The 19,170-nt window shown below is 36.9% G+C and overlaps 1 protein-coding gene and 1 long non-coding RNA gene across 6 annotated transcripts; both read left to right on the top strand.

The window, feature by feature from the left end:
• The first annotated feature begins 5,754 nt into the window (after positions 1–5,754).
• LOC113319344 lies at positions 5,755–9,190 on the top strand. Of its 5 annotated transcripts, none has more exons than XR_003345389.1 (6): positions 5,755–7,058; positions 7,144–7,208; positions 7,293–7,391; positions 7,797–7,852; positions 8,598–8,656; positions 9,041–9,190. It is a non-coding gene; the product is annotated as an uncharacterized LOC113319344 (long non-coding RNA). The 5 variants fall into 5 exon arrangements; XR_003345386.1 differs by lacking the exons at positions 8,598–8,656; positions 9,041–9,190 and adding exons at positions 7,949–7,995; positions 8,090–8,132; XR_003345388.1 differs by lacking the exons at positions 8,598–8,656; positions 9,041–9,190 and adding an exon at positions 7,949–8,144.
• Positions 9,191–16,029: 6,839 nt separating this feature from the next.
• Positions 16,030–18,296, top strand: LOC113319191 (endoglucanase 25-like). The gene is made up of 3 exons (XM_026567462.1): positions 16,030–16,197; positions 17,219–17,624; positions 17,936–18,296. Exons 1-2 carry the CDS (start codon positions 16,162–16,164, stop codon positions 17,576–17,578), a joined length of 396 nt encoding a protein of 131 aa, XP_026423247.1. The 5' UTR covers positions 16,030–16,161; the 3' UTR covers positions 17,579–17,624; positions 17,936–18,296.
• Positions 18,297–19,170: the final 874 nt, after the last annotated feature.

The raw sequence follows: 19,170 nt of genomic DNA, 5'->3' as shown, positions 1-19,170 counted from the left end.
TAGTATAACTCTAGTGTTGCTGTTAAGAGCAACCATGAAACACTTGGTTCAAATTGATATTCGGAGTGCTCATTAAGCCTTGACAGTCCGAATTCACTTTCTCTTTTTCTTTTTTCCGATAATGGAAAAGCAGTACAAATATGAGAATATTTGTTATACACTTGTTCATACAACTATTGGAGTACTCCAACATGTAAAATTTTTGTAAAATCATATATTTGCATACCATTGGCGTGTCTAATTAAATTGTTCGATGTTAATCTTGAATTTTTCTGCAGTTTCATGGCAATGGGTACAGTTAAACTTATATCACCATTACGAACTGCTTGGTGTCTTGTCCATTTCTCATTTCATTGATTGGAAATTTGTGTATGACGAGAAACAAGAGTTGATGAAGGCAATAATATCTACGTTATGAAGATACTTTTTTCTTAGTATTGAAACCAACAAAAAACAAGGTTGCATAACTTGTTATGCACCTACAATAATATCTACATAACATATTATGCAGTCATGAAAACGGATGCATAACCTGTTATGTATCCGAAAATATGACTGCATAATGCATTATGCATCGAGAAAATTATTGCACAATCTTTTATGCTTCGAGAAAATAGATGCATAATCTGATATGCATCCGTAAATATGGTGCATACTGCATTATGCATCAATTTTTTTATGTACGCACTAAAATCAACCAAAACAATGGTTACATAACTTGTTATGGATGCATAACTTTGTTATCCAAATGCATAATTTGTTATGAGGTGGAGAAAATGGTTGCATAATTCGTTATGCGTCTGCAGAATGTGTTATGCATTTTTTTTGGTGGCTGCATAATAGTTATGTATCGAGTTTTCGAAAATTTTGCCTAAAATGATGATCACCTCCGATTTTTCGTGAAAAACAAAAATTTGATATTCTTGTTTGTACTCGTTGCGTAGCTCTCTTAAAAAGATTTCCAACGATATAAAATTTGTAAAATTTCAAGGCGCGGATTGTTAAATATGTTATATCAAAGTTGCGTTGCCAATTATACCCCTGGTGCATAACCCGTCATGCGAATGCATAATCCGTCATGCAGACATTTTTAATAATTTCATATAATTATGGGTGTCACGGAAATAATTATGGTTGTTGCGGTACCCAAAATTAATTGTTGACTGACAATGAGAATATTATTTTTTCTGGGTCTCCCCCTAATTTTATCCACAACCTTATTTATCATGGCATTAGCAACTATATATATAACGTGCAAGGCCTGTAACTCTAGGGATTGAGTTCAGTTGTTGGGTTCAAGACTAAAATGATTCAATCCCGAAAGTTAAAACCAAACATAATATTAGTTGTTTCTATCACAAACATAAACCAAGAAACCATTTAATCTATTCAACAGTACCACTCAACAAGGGAGTACATTAATTTACTCACAAATTCGATCACAACGGGATAAATGGTTTAGTTAGAAGCAAAAGTTGACGTTTGGGGAAAAAAATGGAATTCACCATATGCGAGAGCACATAATGAATAATTTCGCTCTTTTACCCGAGAAAATTGATTCAACTGTGCACCATAATACAATGCCCTACAATCTGAATGCAACAATGGATTATGGGAATATTATCAATATATGTACTCTACAAGATCCTGAGAAATTTGATTTATTATTCCTCTCTGACTATGACAGATTTTGCAGGAAACATCGTTGGAATTAGAGGACATTCAGGATATTCCGGAGCTTGGGGAGCAACAGGAGGTGCAGACCTAGCTTTCCAGTGGACAAAAAAACTGCAACACACAAACATCCAGATATCTGCTGAGTCAATGGAGATCCTGATATGTTTTAAGTAACAATCAAGAAGAATGGGGAAATACTGAGATCAACCCAGTTTCTTTTATTTTATTAAGACTCAATATCATCATCGCCTTCAAAACATGGATGCATTTAAATTAGCTTTATTTTGTAAGAACAATGTTGGCAGGATGCCGATGCAACTTCAAACATAATGTATCTGACTTAAGTGTGGCCTAAGCTTTTTCGATAAAAAAAAAAGAAATGAAAAAAAATGGAAACTCAGCTAAGTGCATGGGTGACATTTGATTTCTCAATGGTAGCACCAATATTAGCCATTCTCGGGTAAAGAGGTCTACAAGGAAATGTGAAAATTCCTTTGCCAAGCTCAATCCTCCACAAGTGGGCCAAGAGGTAGGTGGTCGTGGCAAATTCTCTACCACTTCTCTTCCGTGATATATTATATTCTCATATTCTGGCCCTAGTCAAAGCACAAGAAATTTCGACCAGGTTCTATGAAGAATGAACCAGAGTTAACACCATTAGTGGAGGGTTCTGAATCGATCCAAGCAGCTGATGTTTAGTTCTCTTTCACATTTGTAGATAGGGGACGAGAAGTGAACGATTTGATTTGCAGGAGATGGATTCGATGACTTCTACAACAACATTTTATATTTGGGGGGTTTTGAATGTAGGTTTTGAGATTGAAACACTACAAGAAAACTTGGCTTAAGCGACCAAAATCCCAGCAAGAGCCCATAATTTTAGTCACCTTAAGGGTTTAAGCATCCAAAGTTGCAACTGCCATAAAGTTTGGCGGCTATAAACCTGTGTCATCTAATATCTAGCCACGACCGAATGTGTTTGCTCGCTACATCACTCTTTCAAGTCATCTATAGCAGCTTGAAAAGTGCTCAGGTGGCTATTCACTTTGAGGCACCGACTCCTAGCAACTAAAAAATGAATCGGTTGGTACAACATCTTTGAGCGACCAAGTTTAAGCGGCCACCACATGTTCAAAAAATTAGTCAGTTTTGGAAGTAGGAATTTGAAACCGATAATGATCTCATTTTAGTTTCTTATTGGTTAGATTAGTGTCATACAGATCATGGTTGTTATCTTAGTTTACTATAGGGGTGCACAATAGCCCGTCGGTCCTGTTTTTAGGCAAAACCATTGACCAAACCGCATACACCTTGGTTTTCGATTTCAAAACTGCCACTGAACTGTTGATGGATCGGTTGCGTTTGAAACCGATCCCAGTCAGCTCGGTCATTTTTCTGGCTGCTACTGTCTTAACTGGTTCCAAATAAGAAAAAAAAAAAAAGAAACCAAAAAACTATCCTACAACATGAAATAGATCTTGGAGCTTTACCGAAACCTTGAAAATTTAAAACTATATCGATAATTCCTCCGGTCAAAAAGTCTGTGGAACTTGGTCAATTATGCCGTTTAGCGCATCAGTTCTCATCTCGGTGAAAAATAGAAATCTGCTTGGCCAAGGTGAAATTTTTGGTCTCGGATAAATCAAGTGAACTAAATGGATATCTGAGATGACTTAATAGTCAACCATATAAACACATGGAATCCAAGAAAAATCGAGTAACTATTGAATAAAATTGATTAATAACGGGTGAAATTCGTTTGAAATTAATAGGCAATAATAAAATTATACCCATGGAATCCAAGGAAAATCGTGTGGAGCGAGCGATGTTGGATAAGGTTAATATATAACATGTGAAATTAACTAAAGAATATGGACATTCGGCTAAAATTATCAATAACATGAGAAGCCGATGTAATACAAGAGAAAGTGGGTGAGGTCGACCGACATAAAGTAAAACTGACAGATAAAAAAAGAAATTAATTGTACTAAATGAAAATTCGATTTGATTTAATAGTTAACCATATAAACCCATTGACTCCAGGAGCAATCGAGTGATGTCGAGTGATATTGAATAAAATTGATTGATAACATGTGAAATTGACTATAGTCAATCGACGCATACGGTTAAAATGATGAATAATTAGAAGAAAATCGATATATCTGATTGAAAATGAATGCGGCAACCAAATTTGGTTGACCGGTAACAAATAAAATTAAATGAAGTGGATGGAAATTTGATTTGAATTAATTGGTAACCTTATAATTAAACCAATGGGAATCTAAGAGAAATTGAGTGAGGCCGAGAGAAATTGGATAACATTAATATATAACGGATAAAACCTTTTTCCGGCGACTTCGAAAAAGAAAGTGGATCCAAGGTCGAAACCTGGCCGGGAGTGACTACTATAAGTCGGAAACTATGTAAGAACGTACCAGTGTACAATATGCCAGAACATGATACTACTTCAAGACTACTTGACGATATGTATACACGGTATGCATAACCAACTGTTACCATTAGTATGCATGCCCTTTTTATCTGAGTTCGGGACTTACTAGCGATATATATATAAACGGGATGCATACTATTTTGATATGACTTCGCGAACTTTCAAGAGCACGTACGCAGACAGGTATGTACACTTTTTGGATATGATTTCACAACTTTCAAAGGTACCCATACTCCGTACGCATACTTGGTTGACCTGACATAGTTCGGAAGCTTAAGTGCAAAGGCAAAAGTACATGAAGTACCTAAGGTTAAGCATACTTGTTGTGCAAACCTTGACCATGGCTATAGTTCACTTTTGTTATATTTCTCTCACACACTTCTAAGAAAAATTTCAAGTTCAAGCTTGTCTTGTTTAAGGTATGCGTACAATATGCCAGAACATGGTTTGTTTAACGTTTCAGGGTATATTCCGAAGGAATCTTACCTGTAAATGGATGAATTCATCGTTCGTACGAAGTAGATGGACTTATAGTAGTCCACTCACGGCCAAGTTACGATCGTATGCGTACAATATGCCAGAACCTTGCCGAAGCTTCTTGGTTCACAGTTTGTATTCTGTTATACCACATTTGAAGTTCGAATCAACATTGAGCTTCATATTTATCGATTTAGATGATGTATCATGCTAAGTTTGAAGTCAGAACCCTTCCAGAACATCTTGACTCATAGTTTGTATGTTGTTATACCACATTTGAAGTTTTAATAAAAAATGAACTTCATATTTATCGATTTCGATGATGTATCATGCTAACTTTAAAGTCAGAAACCCTCCGGAGGTTCTTGACTCATAGTTTGTATGTTGTTAAACCACATTTGGAGTTCGAATCAACACTAAACTTCATATTTATCAATTTCGATGATGTATCATGCTAAGTTTGAAGTCAGAAATCCTCCCATAGGTTCTTGGATCATAGTTTGTATGTTTTTATACCATATTTGAAGTTCGAATCAACACTGAGCTTCATATTTATCGATTTTGATGATATATCCAGCTAAGTTTGAAGTCCGAACCATCATGAATTTCGTGGTCCATCTCTAGTAATCTTATAACCTGAGTTTACCAGTGTGAACTAAAACTACTACATGACCTATATGACTTGTAAAAATTACTTCATGACTAGTCTAAATTCAAACCCGAAGCACAAAAAGAAAGCACAAAAACACAAAGGGAAAGCACAAAGAAACACACCAATTATCGAACTCATTTTTCATTTTCCCGATTCATTCTTATACATTTTTTGGAATTTTTTATATCAGAATGTCGAAAACAATGTTCTAAATTTATTTATATTTTTTTTGGATTTTTTTTTCATGTTAAAGGTTGATAATTAAACCGAAACATGAGTTCGTATTAACACAAAAGAAACACAAATGTTTTTTAATCCGTATGAGCATCAAAAATACAATCTTAACCGTCAAGATAATTTCTCAATCCGTATGAGTGGATCAAACGAAACAGAGTCCGTCGATCATTTTCATTCGGATCCACACTTTTTTTTTGCGAGAAGCGTTTGTTTATTCACCAAACCCTCTCAATCACTCGAACTCTCTTTCTTCCTCTTCTCCCCCTTCCTCTCCTCCACAGATACCGCCGCTGTAATCTTTTGCCGAGAGAAAGAAAAAGAGATCTAGAGAGAAAACAAGAGATCGAGGGAGAAAAAGATAGATAAAGTTTGATTCGAACCACTGATGGTGGTTGATTAGGGTTTTGGTTTAAATCTGGATCTATGTTCCAACCAAGAAGAAAAGGGGGATTTTGCTGTTTTAGATTGCGGAATACAACTGAATCAAAGATAGGGTGTTTACGAATTGGAAGAATAAATAATTAATTGAAGACGGTAATGAACCTGCTGTTGTTGAATAGAAGATGGGTATTTGTTAATTGAGGTTGGATGATGAATAGAGGGCCAGGGAAGAAGAGGATGCAGAAATTGATCTCTGTTGAGGTTGAAATAATGAGTTGGTCTTCTTGAGGATAAAAAGGTCTGATTCGAAATGGTTTTTTGGGTTGAATCTGGAAGAGGTAGCAGTGAGAGTTTGATGATGGGGATTTATGAGATTTCATTAAACACCGATTCAGGGTTTAATGGGTTTGAGAGATTCATGAAGTTTTCGGAGAAGCTGATTGTTGAAGATTGCTGGTGATTAGAACTGGATGAATTTGTGTTGCTCTGGAGCAGTATTGAGAAACCATTGCAGTTGTAGATGAAAATGATATTGCAGATTATGGATGGAATTGTAGGTGACTCAAAGACGCTGGTGGTTTGCAGTTGAGCATGGGAAAGCAACATGAAGAATGGGATCTCGCTGCAATTGAAGATCGATGTGTTGCTTCTGCTAGAAAAAAAGTTTGGTTTGGAGGAGAATAAGTTAGGTTTTTGATGAAATTGAATTCACAGAGAGGAGTTGATGGTTCGATATGTGATGGGTTTTGTTGATTTTTTGAAGATGAACTCGAGAATGAATTTGTGATGGGAAATAGGAATTAGGGTTCTGAACTGAGTTGATGTTGGAGCTGCTGGAGAAGGAAATTGGTATTGCAGAAATAGGAATTTGTGATGGATTCGGAGATGATGAGATTAAATGAAGAAGTTATGCTAGAAGAAACTCAAAGTTTCTATCCATGATTTGTAGAAGATGGGTTCGAATTAATAGAGGTTTTGAAGAAATGGTGGGCACCGTTCAACCAAGGAAAGAAATTGGTTGAGTCTCTAATGGGATTTGAACGGAGTTTCAGCAAGAAAAAGGATGTTATCTGCTGTAAATTATTAGGGGTTTTACTGAGAAGAACAAGATTGAGAGTTTGTGAGAAAATTGAGTACTAATCTTTGTTCGAGTTTTTCAGAAAAGTACTAAAGATGCAGAAGGTATAAGATATACTTTAATCTTTGTTCGAGTTTTTCAATTTCCAAACAATGCTTGAATTATCTTAACTAGATTGTGTATTTGCAGTAGAGAAGGGTGTTCCTGATTTTTGGCTCAATGCTGTGAAGACAAATGAAGTTTTAATGGAGGAGGTAAGTGATATTATTAGCCATTTTTCTCCTTGTTGGAATAAGATTCCATAATTGTCGGTTTAATTTACTCTTTCCGGAATGTAGATCACAGAGCGTGACGAAGGTGCTCTCAAGTATCTGAAAGATATCAATTGGTGCAGGATTGAAGAGCTCAAGGGATTCAATTCAAGTCTTTTTGTTTAGGTAATTGTGGTTTTTTTTTTTTGCCACTGATGATATTATATCGTGTATTTCCGGTTAATATAGATTACTGTGGCTTTAAGAAGCCTCTTATCCACCATGGTTTGGGTTAGGACCGCATGCTTGATGATAGTTTATTGTTATGACAAGTTTATGCGTTCAGGATATGATTCTTTAGCTTCATATTGTGTATGTGCAAAGAGATTCGATTCTTGTTTTATTGTTCTGGTGTTTGTGGTGTGGAAAGTGATTAGTCAAGATTGCATGATGCTGTTTAGATATCTTGAACACCCATCAAAATGATTGTCGCTCACTAGGATTTCTATCGTATGCATGATAATATATAAAATGTCAAATAGTTGTATCTCTTATATTTAGTTCTTATTGCTGACTATGTGTACTTCTCAGATATTGATCTTAGATGCTCCTCCAGCTCTTCAGAAGCTAAGAGAGAACTTTCCTAGGTAAAATTTAGTCACTTGTTTTATGTGTTACTGTAATTCTGCGTAATTCTCTTCCTTCCAGACTGAATAAATGTTTTTATTCATGAAATTTTTAAGCTTTATGTGTACACTGGGACAATCGACCCCACGGTAAATGAGAAGAGGTAATTTTCTCACTGGGAATATACAATAATTGAAGAATAAATGATCATTGGCTTAAACCTTCTAAAATTCGAGATGACGTCTTCTATTTTGCAGGTTTATAATTCCTAGATTCGGAGAGCAGGAGACCGTAGATTTGGAACATAAAACAGTTGTAGAAGTAGGTTTTTTCTTCTAAGTTGTAGTAGTTCTATTATCAGTTTTGAAAGATATTCATATTGATCCAGAGAACCAACTGATATTCATTTAGTTTATTTTGATTGAGATTTTTCCATTCCAGTTTCAATGAACATAAAGTATGGGGTTAGATTGTAATCCAATTAAACTAGTACTTTTGCATATAGGGTTACAGAGTGATTTTGGTGAATGGAAATAGTTATCACTTTACAGAACATGGTCTTGACTACCTACTACATGGTTTTCTGATTTCTCAAAAATGATTATCAAAAACATCTGTTACAAAAAAAACTGTCCTGTATATATAATGAAAATCCGTACAGTTTGTCTGAATTACTATTGATTCCATTTGAGATTTTTTTCCCATGTGCTTGTGAATGAATTTACTGGTGATTTTTGATGTTTTATTGAATACATGTTGATGCAGATGAGACGAGAGTGCAAATTGAAAGGGCACAATTATGCCTTTTTCGGTGTTGCAGAATGGTTAGTATGGCCTCTAAAATGCTACTAGACAGTATATTGGGTATTTTTATAGCGAGTCTGTCTCCCGTGTTTGTTGTTCCTTATTGGACCTGTAGTCATTTGACCCTTACATTTTAAGTTGTTACTCATTTCAGATTTAGACATCTTGCGGTCTTAGGTTGTTTTGTATGTTGGCTTAATTGATAATGATCCTTAAACTTTGCAGTTTCAACCTAACAATGAAAATTTTCTCAAACCTATATGTAAGAACTACCTGTGCATTTCGTTTTTTGTTATTCTGGTTCATTTTTTTTTTCTGCAGTTTGTTAAGTTCATAGTATAATTCTCATCTCTTTGTGTTTCTCGTGAAAACTAACTTGCTTGAATATCTTGGCATTTCCATAGGTGTTAATTACCAAGTATCCTCTAACTGCATCTATGATCAGAGAGGAACTTAAACACAAAAATGATGGCAGTATGAATCTCTTATTATGAGCTTGGTGCTACAAAGTCGAAGGAGTGTTCATCTTTTGTTTCAAAATTAAGGAAATTGTAATCATCATTTTTTTAAGAAATGATTAGTTTGTATTTTTAATCTTTTTGTTCCTGTAAAGATTGTCTTTTTTAAAGAAATGATGTAAATTGATCTATGTGATATAATAAAACTTGATTTAGTTTTTAATTTGGTTCATAATTGGTTTTAGTATTAATTTTAATTTCAATTTGATTATCAAAATTGAAATCGGCCAGATACTCCCGGCACCAGAACAACAGATGTAGCGGGCAAAAAGTTTGGTAGCTCAAAAATGTAAGCAACCAACTTCAAGGCAAAAAGTTTGGTAGCTCAAAAATGTATGCAACCAACTTCGGTAGCTCAAAAATGTAAGCAACCAACTTCAGGGCAAAAAATTTGGTAGCTCAACAATGTAAGCAACTAACTTCAGGCATTTCACTTGCTCTATTATGGTTGATCTATCTATGAAGCGATCGGCGTTACTTGCTCTATTATCGTTGGTTTATCTATGAAGTGATCAGCGTTTTACTTGCTGTATTTTGGTTGGTCTAGCTTTAAAGCGATCACTATTTTGCTTGCTCTAGGAAGGTCGGTCTAGCCATGAAGCAATTAAGAAAAAAGACGCTACATGATAGTTGCTTGATTACTAAAGCGATTGCCTAGCTGCTATAGACTTGTACAAATCCCACCTTTTGCAACTTGAGAGCGAGAGGCAAATTAAGTCGCTTTAAGGGTTAGAGCGACTCAATATGGGCTTTTCCAACCAAAAATGCGTGGTCGCTTAATCCAACTTTTCTTGTAGTGAAATAAGCAAGGAAGGAGATAAACAACTGCAATACTACCGTGATTTGGTGGTTGTATAGATTGCTCGATTAGCCACTGTTGGAAGTTAAACCAAGATATGGTGTTTTGGTTCGTGGATCAACATATGATGTTGATCCAGTCCGAATGGATCAACTGCCGCAGTTGATGCAGTCAAGTTGGATCAACACACGTTGTTGACACACTGTGCGATATTTGGAAGTTCGGGTTAACCAGAAGAGCAAGTTGTGTCGGTTGCTTGTTTTAGAGTTTTACAATGTTTAGAGTTTCTTTGTGTTTCTAGAAGTGTGCTTTATTTAGAGTTTGATTTTATTAGGTAAGTACTTTGAGTGATCATCAAGTTTGTGAGACTATAAGTAGGTTGTTAAGCCATGAGTTAATGTACACCGAATTTGACTATCAATGTAGTCTTTTATTTGCCTCCGCGTGTGCTCTCCTCTCTCTTGCTCGATCCTACATATGGTATCAGAGAAAGGTGAGAGGAAGGGAGAGGAGAAAGAGTTCGAAGTTTTTTCGGTGATAAAAGAAGTTTGTTTTAGTTTTTGATGCGTTGGTGTTTTTAGGGTTTCAAAAGTTTTAAAAAAAAGAGAAGAGAGAATTGTTTGAAGACTTGCCGTGTTGCTGTGAAGGCAAAGTCTTTCAAATTGAAGTTGTTCCTGCTGAGAAGAAGACGTATAGGGAAAGTTGTTGCTTCTATCATATACAAAAGGTTTGGAGGAGTATTTGTTTGCAAGAAAGGTGAATTACAGCTGATAAACGTCCCTCGGATGCTGATATCAGAAGGTTTACAGCTGTTGACTATAGAAGTTGAGCTATTGCTATTAGAGGAGCTGAAATACTCGGTGAAAGAGAGATGGACGCTGCTGTTGAAAACATGCTGTTGGTGGTTGTGTTCAAATTCACAGAAGATTGTGAAGAAGGTTATGGTTTCACGTGTTGTTTACCTGTGGCAAGTTTGAACTGTTGATTAGGGCGAGAAGAACGTAAGGTGAATTGCTGCCGTCAATAAGAGGTTGCAGAATTTGAAGGAGACGGGAAAAAACTGTGTGGTGATGATTGGGTCTTGATGGTTGCTGCCATTAACACCAGTTATGAAGAACTGGAGCTCGAGTCTGTCGCTGCAGAAAAGATATGGAGAAGTTATCTGCCATTGATGGAGATTGTTGTGAATCGAGTTAGAAGAGGTGCTGCTGACTTCAATTTAGATGAGTTAGCTACATTGATTCAACTGAATTTGGGATCAGAATCCAGTGTTGGTGATGAACGTGAGAAGAAGATTACGTTGCTGCCATTGCAGTTGACTGAGAGAGATAGTGGTCCAGTCGGAGATCGACGTTAGGGTTTCACAACCCTAAGTTCAGGTGAAAGAAAAAAAAAAAAAAAAAAGGAAAGTGTTATTGGTAGTTTGTAACAGTTTGGTTGTTACAAAGGTTAATGTAACAGTTAGAGAAGTGTGACAGAAGAAAAGGTCACAGTTTTAACAGAAAGTGTCAGTCTTAACAGGCATGACTGAAAGCAGTATGTGTGAAAGGTGTGTTGTTGTGAAGTAAGCAAGGGTTGCTGTGGCAGAGCATTGAATGTTGGTTGAGGTAAGAAGATTAGGGTCCGTGGTTGATTAGAAGGGTTAAGTCATGGATTCGAAATAGACGCAAGAGAAGATCAAAGTTGGTATTGCAGTCAAGAAGCACTGGTACAGTTTGATGAAGTTGATCGAATTCAAAGACTTAGAATGACAAGGACTGTTGGATGATGATGTTTGAGCTTAAGGGAGGATGGCGTGTTAGAGTGTAAGCTCAAACATGTTGGAAACCGTGAAGAAAGGTTGAAGAGTTTGTGGCAGAAACTTGGAATACCTGACAAAGTGTGGCAGACTTTGTGTTAGTTATTGCTTGTGGAAGAAGCATAACAAGAGAAAGATTGTGAGAGAATCTTGTAAAAACAAAGAAGGGTGAAGGTTTCGACTCTAAAAAGCGTGACTGGAACTAAAGAAGAAAAGAGAAGAATAAACAACATTAAGGTTGTGAAGAAAGAGAAGTTAATCACCAGGTGGTGATGAGAGAGTGTTGAGTTTGAGACGTCACAAGGTTGTGAGCGTGAAACAAGATTGTAGATGAGTAAAGTCTACAAGTTGAGTGAAGCAATCCTAGTAGGGATTTGGATAGAGTTGTGTGAAGCAATCCCAGTGGGGATTTGGCTAGAAAAGTGAAGATATTCCAGTGTGGAATTTGTGTTTGGTTGTGTTGCAGTTGGTGCTGCAAATTTGAGAAGAGAGTGATCAACGAAAGGAGGTTAATACCTATGAGTTGAGGAGAACACCACAACAATTAACAAGGTTGTGATCATGAAGATTGGAAACATGTGTACTTGAGAAGAGAAGAAAGGTTTGTGAATTGTGAAAAGATCAGTTCTAGCAGACATCACTAACTTACGGTTGTGACTCTTGTTGAAGTAACATGTGAAGAGAAGATTAAGAGTTGAAGATGAGCTACAATGCTCGGTGATGAGTTGTTGTGTTTGGTTAGCAAGTTGTATAGAGCACAATGAGGTGTTTTCTAGCTTGTTAAGGTTTGTGTTCCGCGGCTATGAAGATGAAGGAGAAATAAGTATATGATGGTTACTATGGTACGGCGACATTATGGAATGTGTTTGAAGATTGCTATTAAGCAAAATTAGAAGATTGCTTCGTTTGATTTGGTTTGCAGTTTGAGTTTCGGTTTTTAGTTAGTTTGTTGTTTGTGCTTTGTTTTTTATTTGAGTTTGAGTTTGTTGACGGAACTCCGGAGTGATCATGAAGTTGGGATAAGCTATAATCGAGTATCAAGGAGTAAGGGTTTGATTGGTGGTTTCTTTGAAGAAGAATGAGAAAAGACAAGAACGTTTTAACGTTTATCTATGGAAGAAGAGGTTTGTAGAAATGAGAAAAGACAAGGACATGTAAACGTGATCAATGGAAGAAGATGAGGAGTAGAAGAGGGTTACGGAATTCTCGTTGAATGATATCTTGGTTTAAGGGAGGATGTTGGAAGTTAAACAAAGATATGGTGTTCTGGTTCGTGGATCAACATATGATGTTGATCCAGTCTGAATGGATCAACTGCTGCAGTTGATGCAGTCAAGTTGGATCAACACACGCTGTTGACACACTGTGCGATATTTGGAAGTTCGGGTTAACTAGAAGAGCAAGTTGTGTCGGTTGCTTGTTTTAGAGTTTTACTATGTTTAGAGTTTCTTTGTGTATAGAAATGTGCTTTATTTAGAATTTGATTTTATTAGGTAAACACTTTGAGTGATCATCAAGTTTATGAGACTATAAGTAGGTTGTTAAGCCATGAGTTAATGTACACCGAATTTGATTATCAATGTAGTCTTTTATTTGCTTCCGCGTGTGCTCTCCTCTCTCTTGCTCGATCCTACAGCCACGATGGGATTGGTTTGTTGTTGTATCCGATTAATAATCAAGTTTAAGAAGAAATCAGTGAAGAAGAGATTGTACGGTGTTCATGGGTTTTGTTGATTATTTTGGTGGTTGTAGCTCAAGTTGCACAGGCTGAATTGAGTTCGAATCAAATGGGGTTTCCATGAAGTTTCCTAGCCTGAAATTCTGTTGAAAAATGACCCGTTCGATTCAGTGGTTCATGTTGGCTGGATTAGGACAGAATTTGGGGGTTTCTTGTGATGAACTGAAATTGGGGTTCTGAGGTTGATTGATTGGAGTCTGTCGTGTGGATAATTGATCAATTGAAGAAGGCTTGATACAGGAGATGGGTGGATCGGTTTAATTGAAGATCTTGAGGCGTCGATTGTGCTCGACGGGTGATTGCAGGCAACGTTGGTTCTTGCACAGCGGCAATGGACTATTAATTTCAGAAATCAGAGAAGGCAACAAATTTTGGATTGAATCCACTGGCAGTGGGGTTATGAATCATAGAGTGAAGTCTAATCTAATGCAGGTGATTCTGATGGTTGAACTGGGTACAAGTTTGAAATGGATATGAATTATGTATTGACTGGGTTGTACACGGAATTGATGGAGATGATTGAGCAGTTCATACTGAATTACTTTGTGGTCTGTCCGAGGAGATGGTGCAATCTGGGGTAATGTTTGAGTTGGTCTGCCGGTGAAGGAAGGGGCTCAGGGAATAGAAACAGCCGCCGTACTGACTGAGGAAAGGAAACTACTGTAATGCCATGGGTGGTCTTGATGCCGAGCATTGGATGTGCCTTGTCTAGAGATGCTGCTGAATGATGGTGGCTGTGTATAGAGGTTAAATGTGTGCAGGAAGGTGCTTTAGCTATAGACGGACAGAAGATATGTACCGGTGGGTTAGCCGGGTGGAGTTGGTTTTAAGCTGGTGCAAGTTGCAACCCGTAGGAGTCGAGATTTAGAAGGCAGGGGTAACACTGAGGTTTGCGTTGGGAAGCAACATGAAAAGATTTGGTAACAGGCTAACAGCCAGGATTTGGAAATGGCCGTGGGTCATTGGACTGGGCCTTGCAATTTGAGGAGGAGGGAGCCGAGGCTACAAATCCGTAAGGAAAGAAATAGGGTTCTGAGTTTATTGAGATTTGTTTAGGTTTTTTATATTTCGGAAATCTCTGCTTGTCCTTTGAAACATGGTACTTGATATCTCAATTGTGTCGGTGTTGCTATTCGTGATGATAAGGTAGGGTTTCTTTTCTTTCCTTTGATTTACTGTTGTCTTTGTTCAAATCAACTATTTTGATGGATGATTTGTCCTAATTCTTTCTTGTTAATTATGATTCATGAATTTTATTGAGTATTGTGAAATCATTGTGCTTTGAATGTTCCAACAATTGAGTTTGTGCATGTCTTGAATTCCTTCACACTTGATATGAAATTTGTTTACAAAATTACTTGTGGTTTCCTTACCATCTTGTGTTAACTCTATAATTCATGAAATTTTTTCCTTTGGGTTTGTATTACTTTTGTTCAATTTTTGTTTTGATGAAGTAATTGACTCATTCCCCTTTTTCAGTTCTTTCTTTTGTTGTTTAAGAATGTCAGCATTGATTCAGAATTTGATATGTTCTGATTATGCTTATTGTTCCATTTCTGGAGAAATATCATTTTCCCCTGTGTGGATTTGGGGATATTAAACATTAGAAATTTAGTTTGTGCATGTCTTGAATTCCTTCACACTTGATATGAAATTTGTTTAGAATGAAAAATCAGGGTTTCAAAATTACTTGTGGTTTCCTTACCATCTTGTGTTAACTCTACAATTCATGAAATTTTATCTTCTGATGAAGTAATTCCCTTTTTTCAACTCTTTCTGTTGTTGTTTAAGATTGTCAAAATTATTACTGTGCTGATATGAATTCAAAATTATTAGGTGGGTAATGCACTCGTTGGTGGCCCCAAAATGCCGAATGAAGGTTTCTGTTGGCAAAAGCCCGAAGATATCAAGTACAATAGAACTGTGGAATCAACAATGATCGGGGCAGATGTAGCTGGAGAAGTTATAGCTGCTCTTGCCTCGGGTTCACTTGTTTTCAAGGATAACGCAGAGTATGCTCGTCAATTAACAAAAGGGGCAGAAAAGTTGATTGAATTTTGTAGTCTTCCGGGTAGCCAATACACGTATGCATCGTGGCAAAAGAATGCAACTTATCAATCCTCCAATTTTCATGACGAAGAAATTTGGTGGGCCACTTGGATGTTTTTTGCCACGGGAAATTATAGCTACTTGTCAAGAGCAAATGGAGAAGAACTAGCCAACCAAGCAAAGGTTTTCAATGAAACATTGGCCTTACCGGTCTTTAGCTTCGACAATAAACTACCCGGTGCTTTGTTGCTGTTGACTAGAGCTCGTGTCATCTTTGGATTTCCATATCCTTACGAGGAGATGCTACGCCAGTACCATGAAGTCACTGAGGACATTACGTGTTCATATCTGCATAGATATAACATATTTAACTTTACAAAAGGCAAGCTAAATTTGAGTTTTTATAATTATAGGTTTCATTGTTATAAAATTTTATTTACAGATGTAACCAAGTTGTCTAATTAACACGATGTAATTAACTTCACAGGAGACTGATATTATTGCGCAATGGGGATACAAAGCCTCTACAGTATGCTGCAAACGCAGCATACATCTCAGCTCTTTTTGCGGGATATCTTAAATCCCAAGGTATCCCAGCTTGGACTTGTGGCTCTGATAACATAATGCTTGAAAACCTGCAAGCATTTTCGGCATCCCAGGTATATATATATTATCTTCCTTTATTCTTTTGATACTTTCTGCTTTTACCATAGTTTACAGTCTCTAAAATGTGTATGTCCTTGCCAATCTCATCCATAACTAACCATTCCCACATTTCTCCTTGCATCCTTAATCCCTCAAAACAATCAGCACCACAATCCTAATTCTAAACCTAGAAACCCAAAAAGATTTGTGGTTTTTGCTGAAGGAATCAATGGGTTGAATTCATATGAAACAACAGAAAACTCATTCTCCAATTTCAATTGAAAGGATTTATTAGACCCAAATCCAGAGAATAATTGTAGCAATGGGTTTAACTGGTTTACTAACATGGGCTAGTGTTCAAGTCCTTGTTGCTGTTCTCAAGTATTCCTTAATTACTGCTTTTCTCATTTTCATTCTTGTTAATACATGTTCTGATTGATTGTTGTTTAGTTTGATTCATGTTATTGTGTATGAAAATCTTATTATTTGTTAGCATATCTGAATTCTGAAACAATTGGAATATATCGATCAGTTTTCGTTCAGTTATAATTTTTACTCAGGCAAATGAATTTTAATATGCATGAAATTTTGATGATGCATCTGATTAGGACTAATATTGAAGAAGACCAACTTCGACACTAGCATGCATAACTGATAATTCTAATTTTGGTCAATTCAGTTGCGAAGCTTTTCCCTTCTCTTTCTTACCATGTGAGGTACTTGACATGTCATGATAGCTTTCCCCTTGTTGCCATGCTAAGTCTTCTTATCTGGGTTGAGATTTCAGCAATTAGAATTTTTAATAACACGTAGTTACTTTAAAAAATTATTTTCCAGACCAAACTCTTCATTCTTAGATCATTATGAATGGGTGTGTTCATGCTGGAATCAACAGTGATTATGCAAACTACGCCTCCAAATCATTTGGTGCTTTCATTCTACACATATCTGTCTGTCCCACAATTGCTTTCATTTTATATGTATCATTCGGAATAATCATTAAAGTATCAGTTAACTTTTTTTTATTTGTTACAGGTTGACTACATATTGGGCGTCAACCCTAAAAAGCTTAGTTATGTTGTTGGGTATGGCAGTAGGTTTCCCACCCACGTGCACCATAGAGGTGCATCCATCCCCAATGATGGGGCATCCTATGGCTGCACAGAAGGTTTCAAGTGGCGAGACACTTCCAGCCCCAACCCGCACAATATCACTGGTGCAATGGTTGGTGGCCCAGACAACTTGGACAGATATCGTGACATAAGAGCCAGAAAAGACAGTGCAGAACCAACTCTGATGGGAAATGCTGGACTCGTTGCAGCATTAGCTGCTCTGTCAGTCAATGGTGACTTGGTGTGGATGTGGATGCTATTTTCTCTGAACTCAAACCATTGACTCCATCACCACCGCCTCCACCCTCTCCTTGGAATCCATTCCATGGGTAAGTGGTTATTTGGAACATTTCGCTGCTTTCCTTTCTTCTTTTCTTTTAAGCCACTATTTGTGAATGCTTTCTTACAGTACATGGAGTATAAGTGACCATACCTATCCACTTATGTGGCTAGGTGAACCTACTGTTAGTGAACATACTTATTTGGCTGAATTTGATGGACATACCTATCCACTTAAGGAATGCCAAGGGAATCAGTATGATTGCAACTTGCAAGTGTGTTGGGGATTCAGATTTTGATTACCCTGAATTCAATAATACTAAACTGTTTTGTCTCAAACATGTTGTATTAATAATGGCAGATAAACGAGGAACACCCGAAGCAGTTCTTGTGGTGCATTAGAAGCACTAAAATGGCATTAGAAGACAAGAACCTGCAAACTTGATGCAGACAAGAACCTGAAGATCCTAATGCTGCTAAAAATGAAGTGAAAGCTACCTGATGAAAAAGCTTCGGGTGATGAATCATTTTAACAATTTAGTTATTCTAGAAGTTTATCTTGTATTTATCCTTCAAGGCATGGTTGGTTGCCAAAAACTCAAATCATTAGCCTCTGTGAGTTTAGATTCTGTTCATGGAAGTAATGCGTGCATTGCTCGGAACCAGATTGTAATATTTTCAAAGTATACTCAGATGTTCAGGTCATAAAGCTGTTTGTTTAAGTTTCTAGTCTAATGTGCTTATTCTTGACAATCATAGTACACCCAGGCTATGTTGTGAAAAACGAGCTAGGCGCTCACTTAGCTAGGCGTGCTGGGGGCGACAAAAGACCACTAGAGTCTAAGTCTTTATGGAAACCATGAAATTTTAGCATAAGGACAGCCACAATTCACATCTCTTAGCATTCTCATTATCAATATGAGAGAAAACACACAAAACTGATTGAGTGAAACATAATTTAGCCAGATTTTAGTGAAAAATTGACATTGAAAATCTTGTTCAATTTGCTACGAAATTATTACACAGAAAAAGTAAACATGGGTCCGTGAACATTGCTACAGAAAAAAAAATCTTGGAACACACAATCAAGGACTTCAGAAAAAATTCAAGGACCAATAATAATAAATTAGGAATATAGGAAAAACTTTAACGGGAAAGAAGAATAGCAAGAGCACGAACAATATCAGCTAGATCAAACAAGTATCGATTCTGCTGCGTCAGTGGAGATGGTGCTGCAGGTGGTGAACGGAAAGAATTTTCGCATAGGGTTGCATAACCAGAAACAGTTGTTGCGGTTCTCTTCAGTCCAAAATAATCACGTCTTCCTAACTGATTCGAAGCTTCTGTGGCAAAATCCGAAAACGCTGCCCCATAACGTCCGTTACAAAAATTGAGATGTGGCTTTTGTTGTGGTGTAGGATTTGAGAGATCGACGAAATTTGTATTGTCGGTTGCTTGTTTTATAACTCGATTTATCATGGCATTAGCAACTACAAACCGGTTGTTGGGTGCAGTAACCTGGATTCTTAGTGAGCGATCAAATTTCATGGACCACAGCTTTCACGTTCCCTGCATATGATAGCTGAGAAGAAACAC

Source organism: Papaver somniferum, chromosome 10, assembly GCF_003573695.1.
Source record: "Papaver somniferum cultivar HN1 chromosome 10, ASM357369v1, whole genome shotgun sequence".
Classification (NCBI taxonomy): domain Eukaryota; kingdom Viridiplantae; phylum Streptophyta; class Magnoliopsida; order Ranunculales; family Papaveraceae; genus Papaver; species Papaver somniferum.
This window is presented reverse-complemented; position numbering and strand designations above follow the sequence as displayed.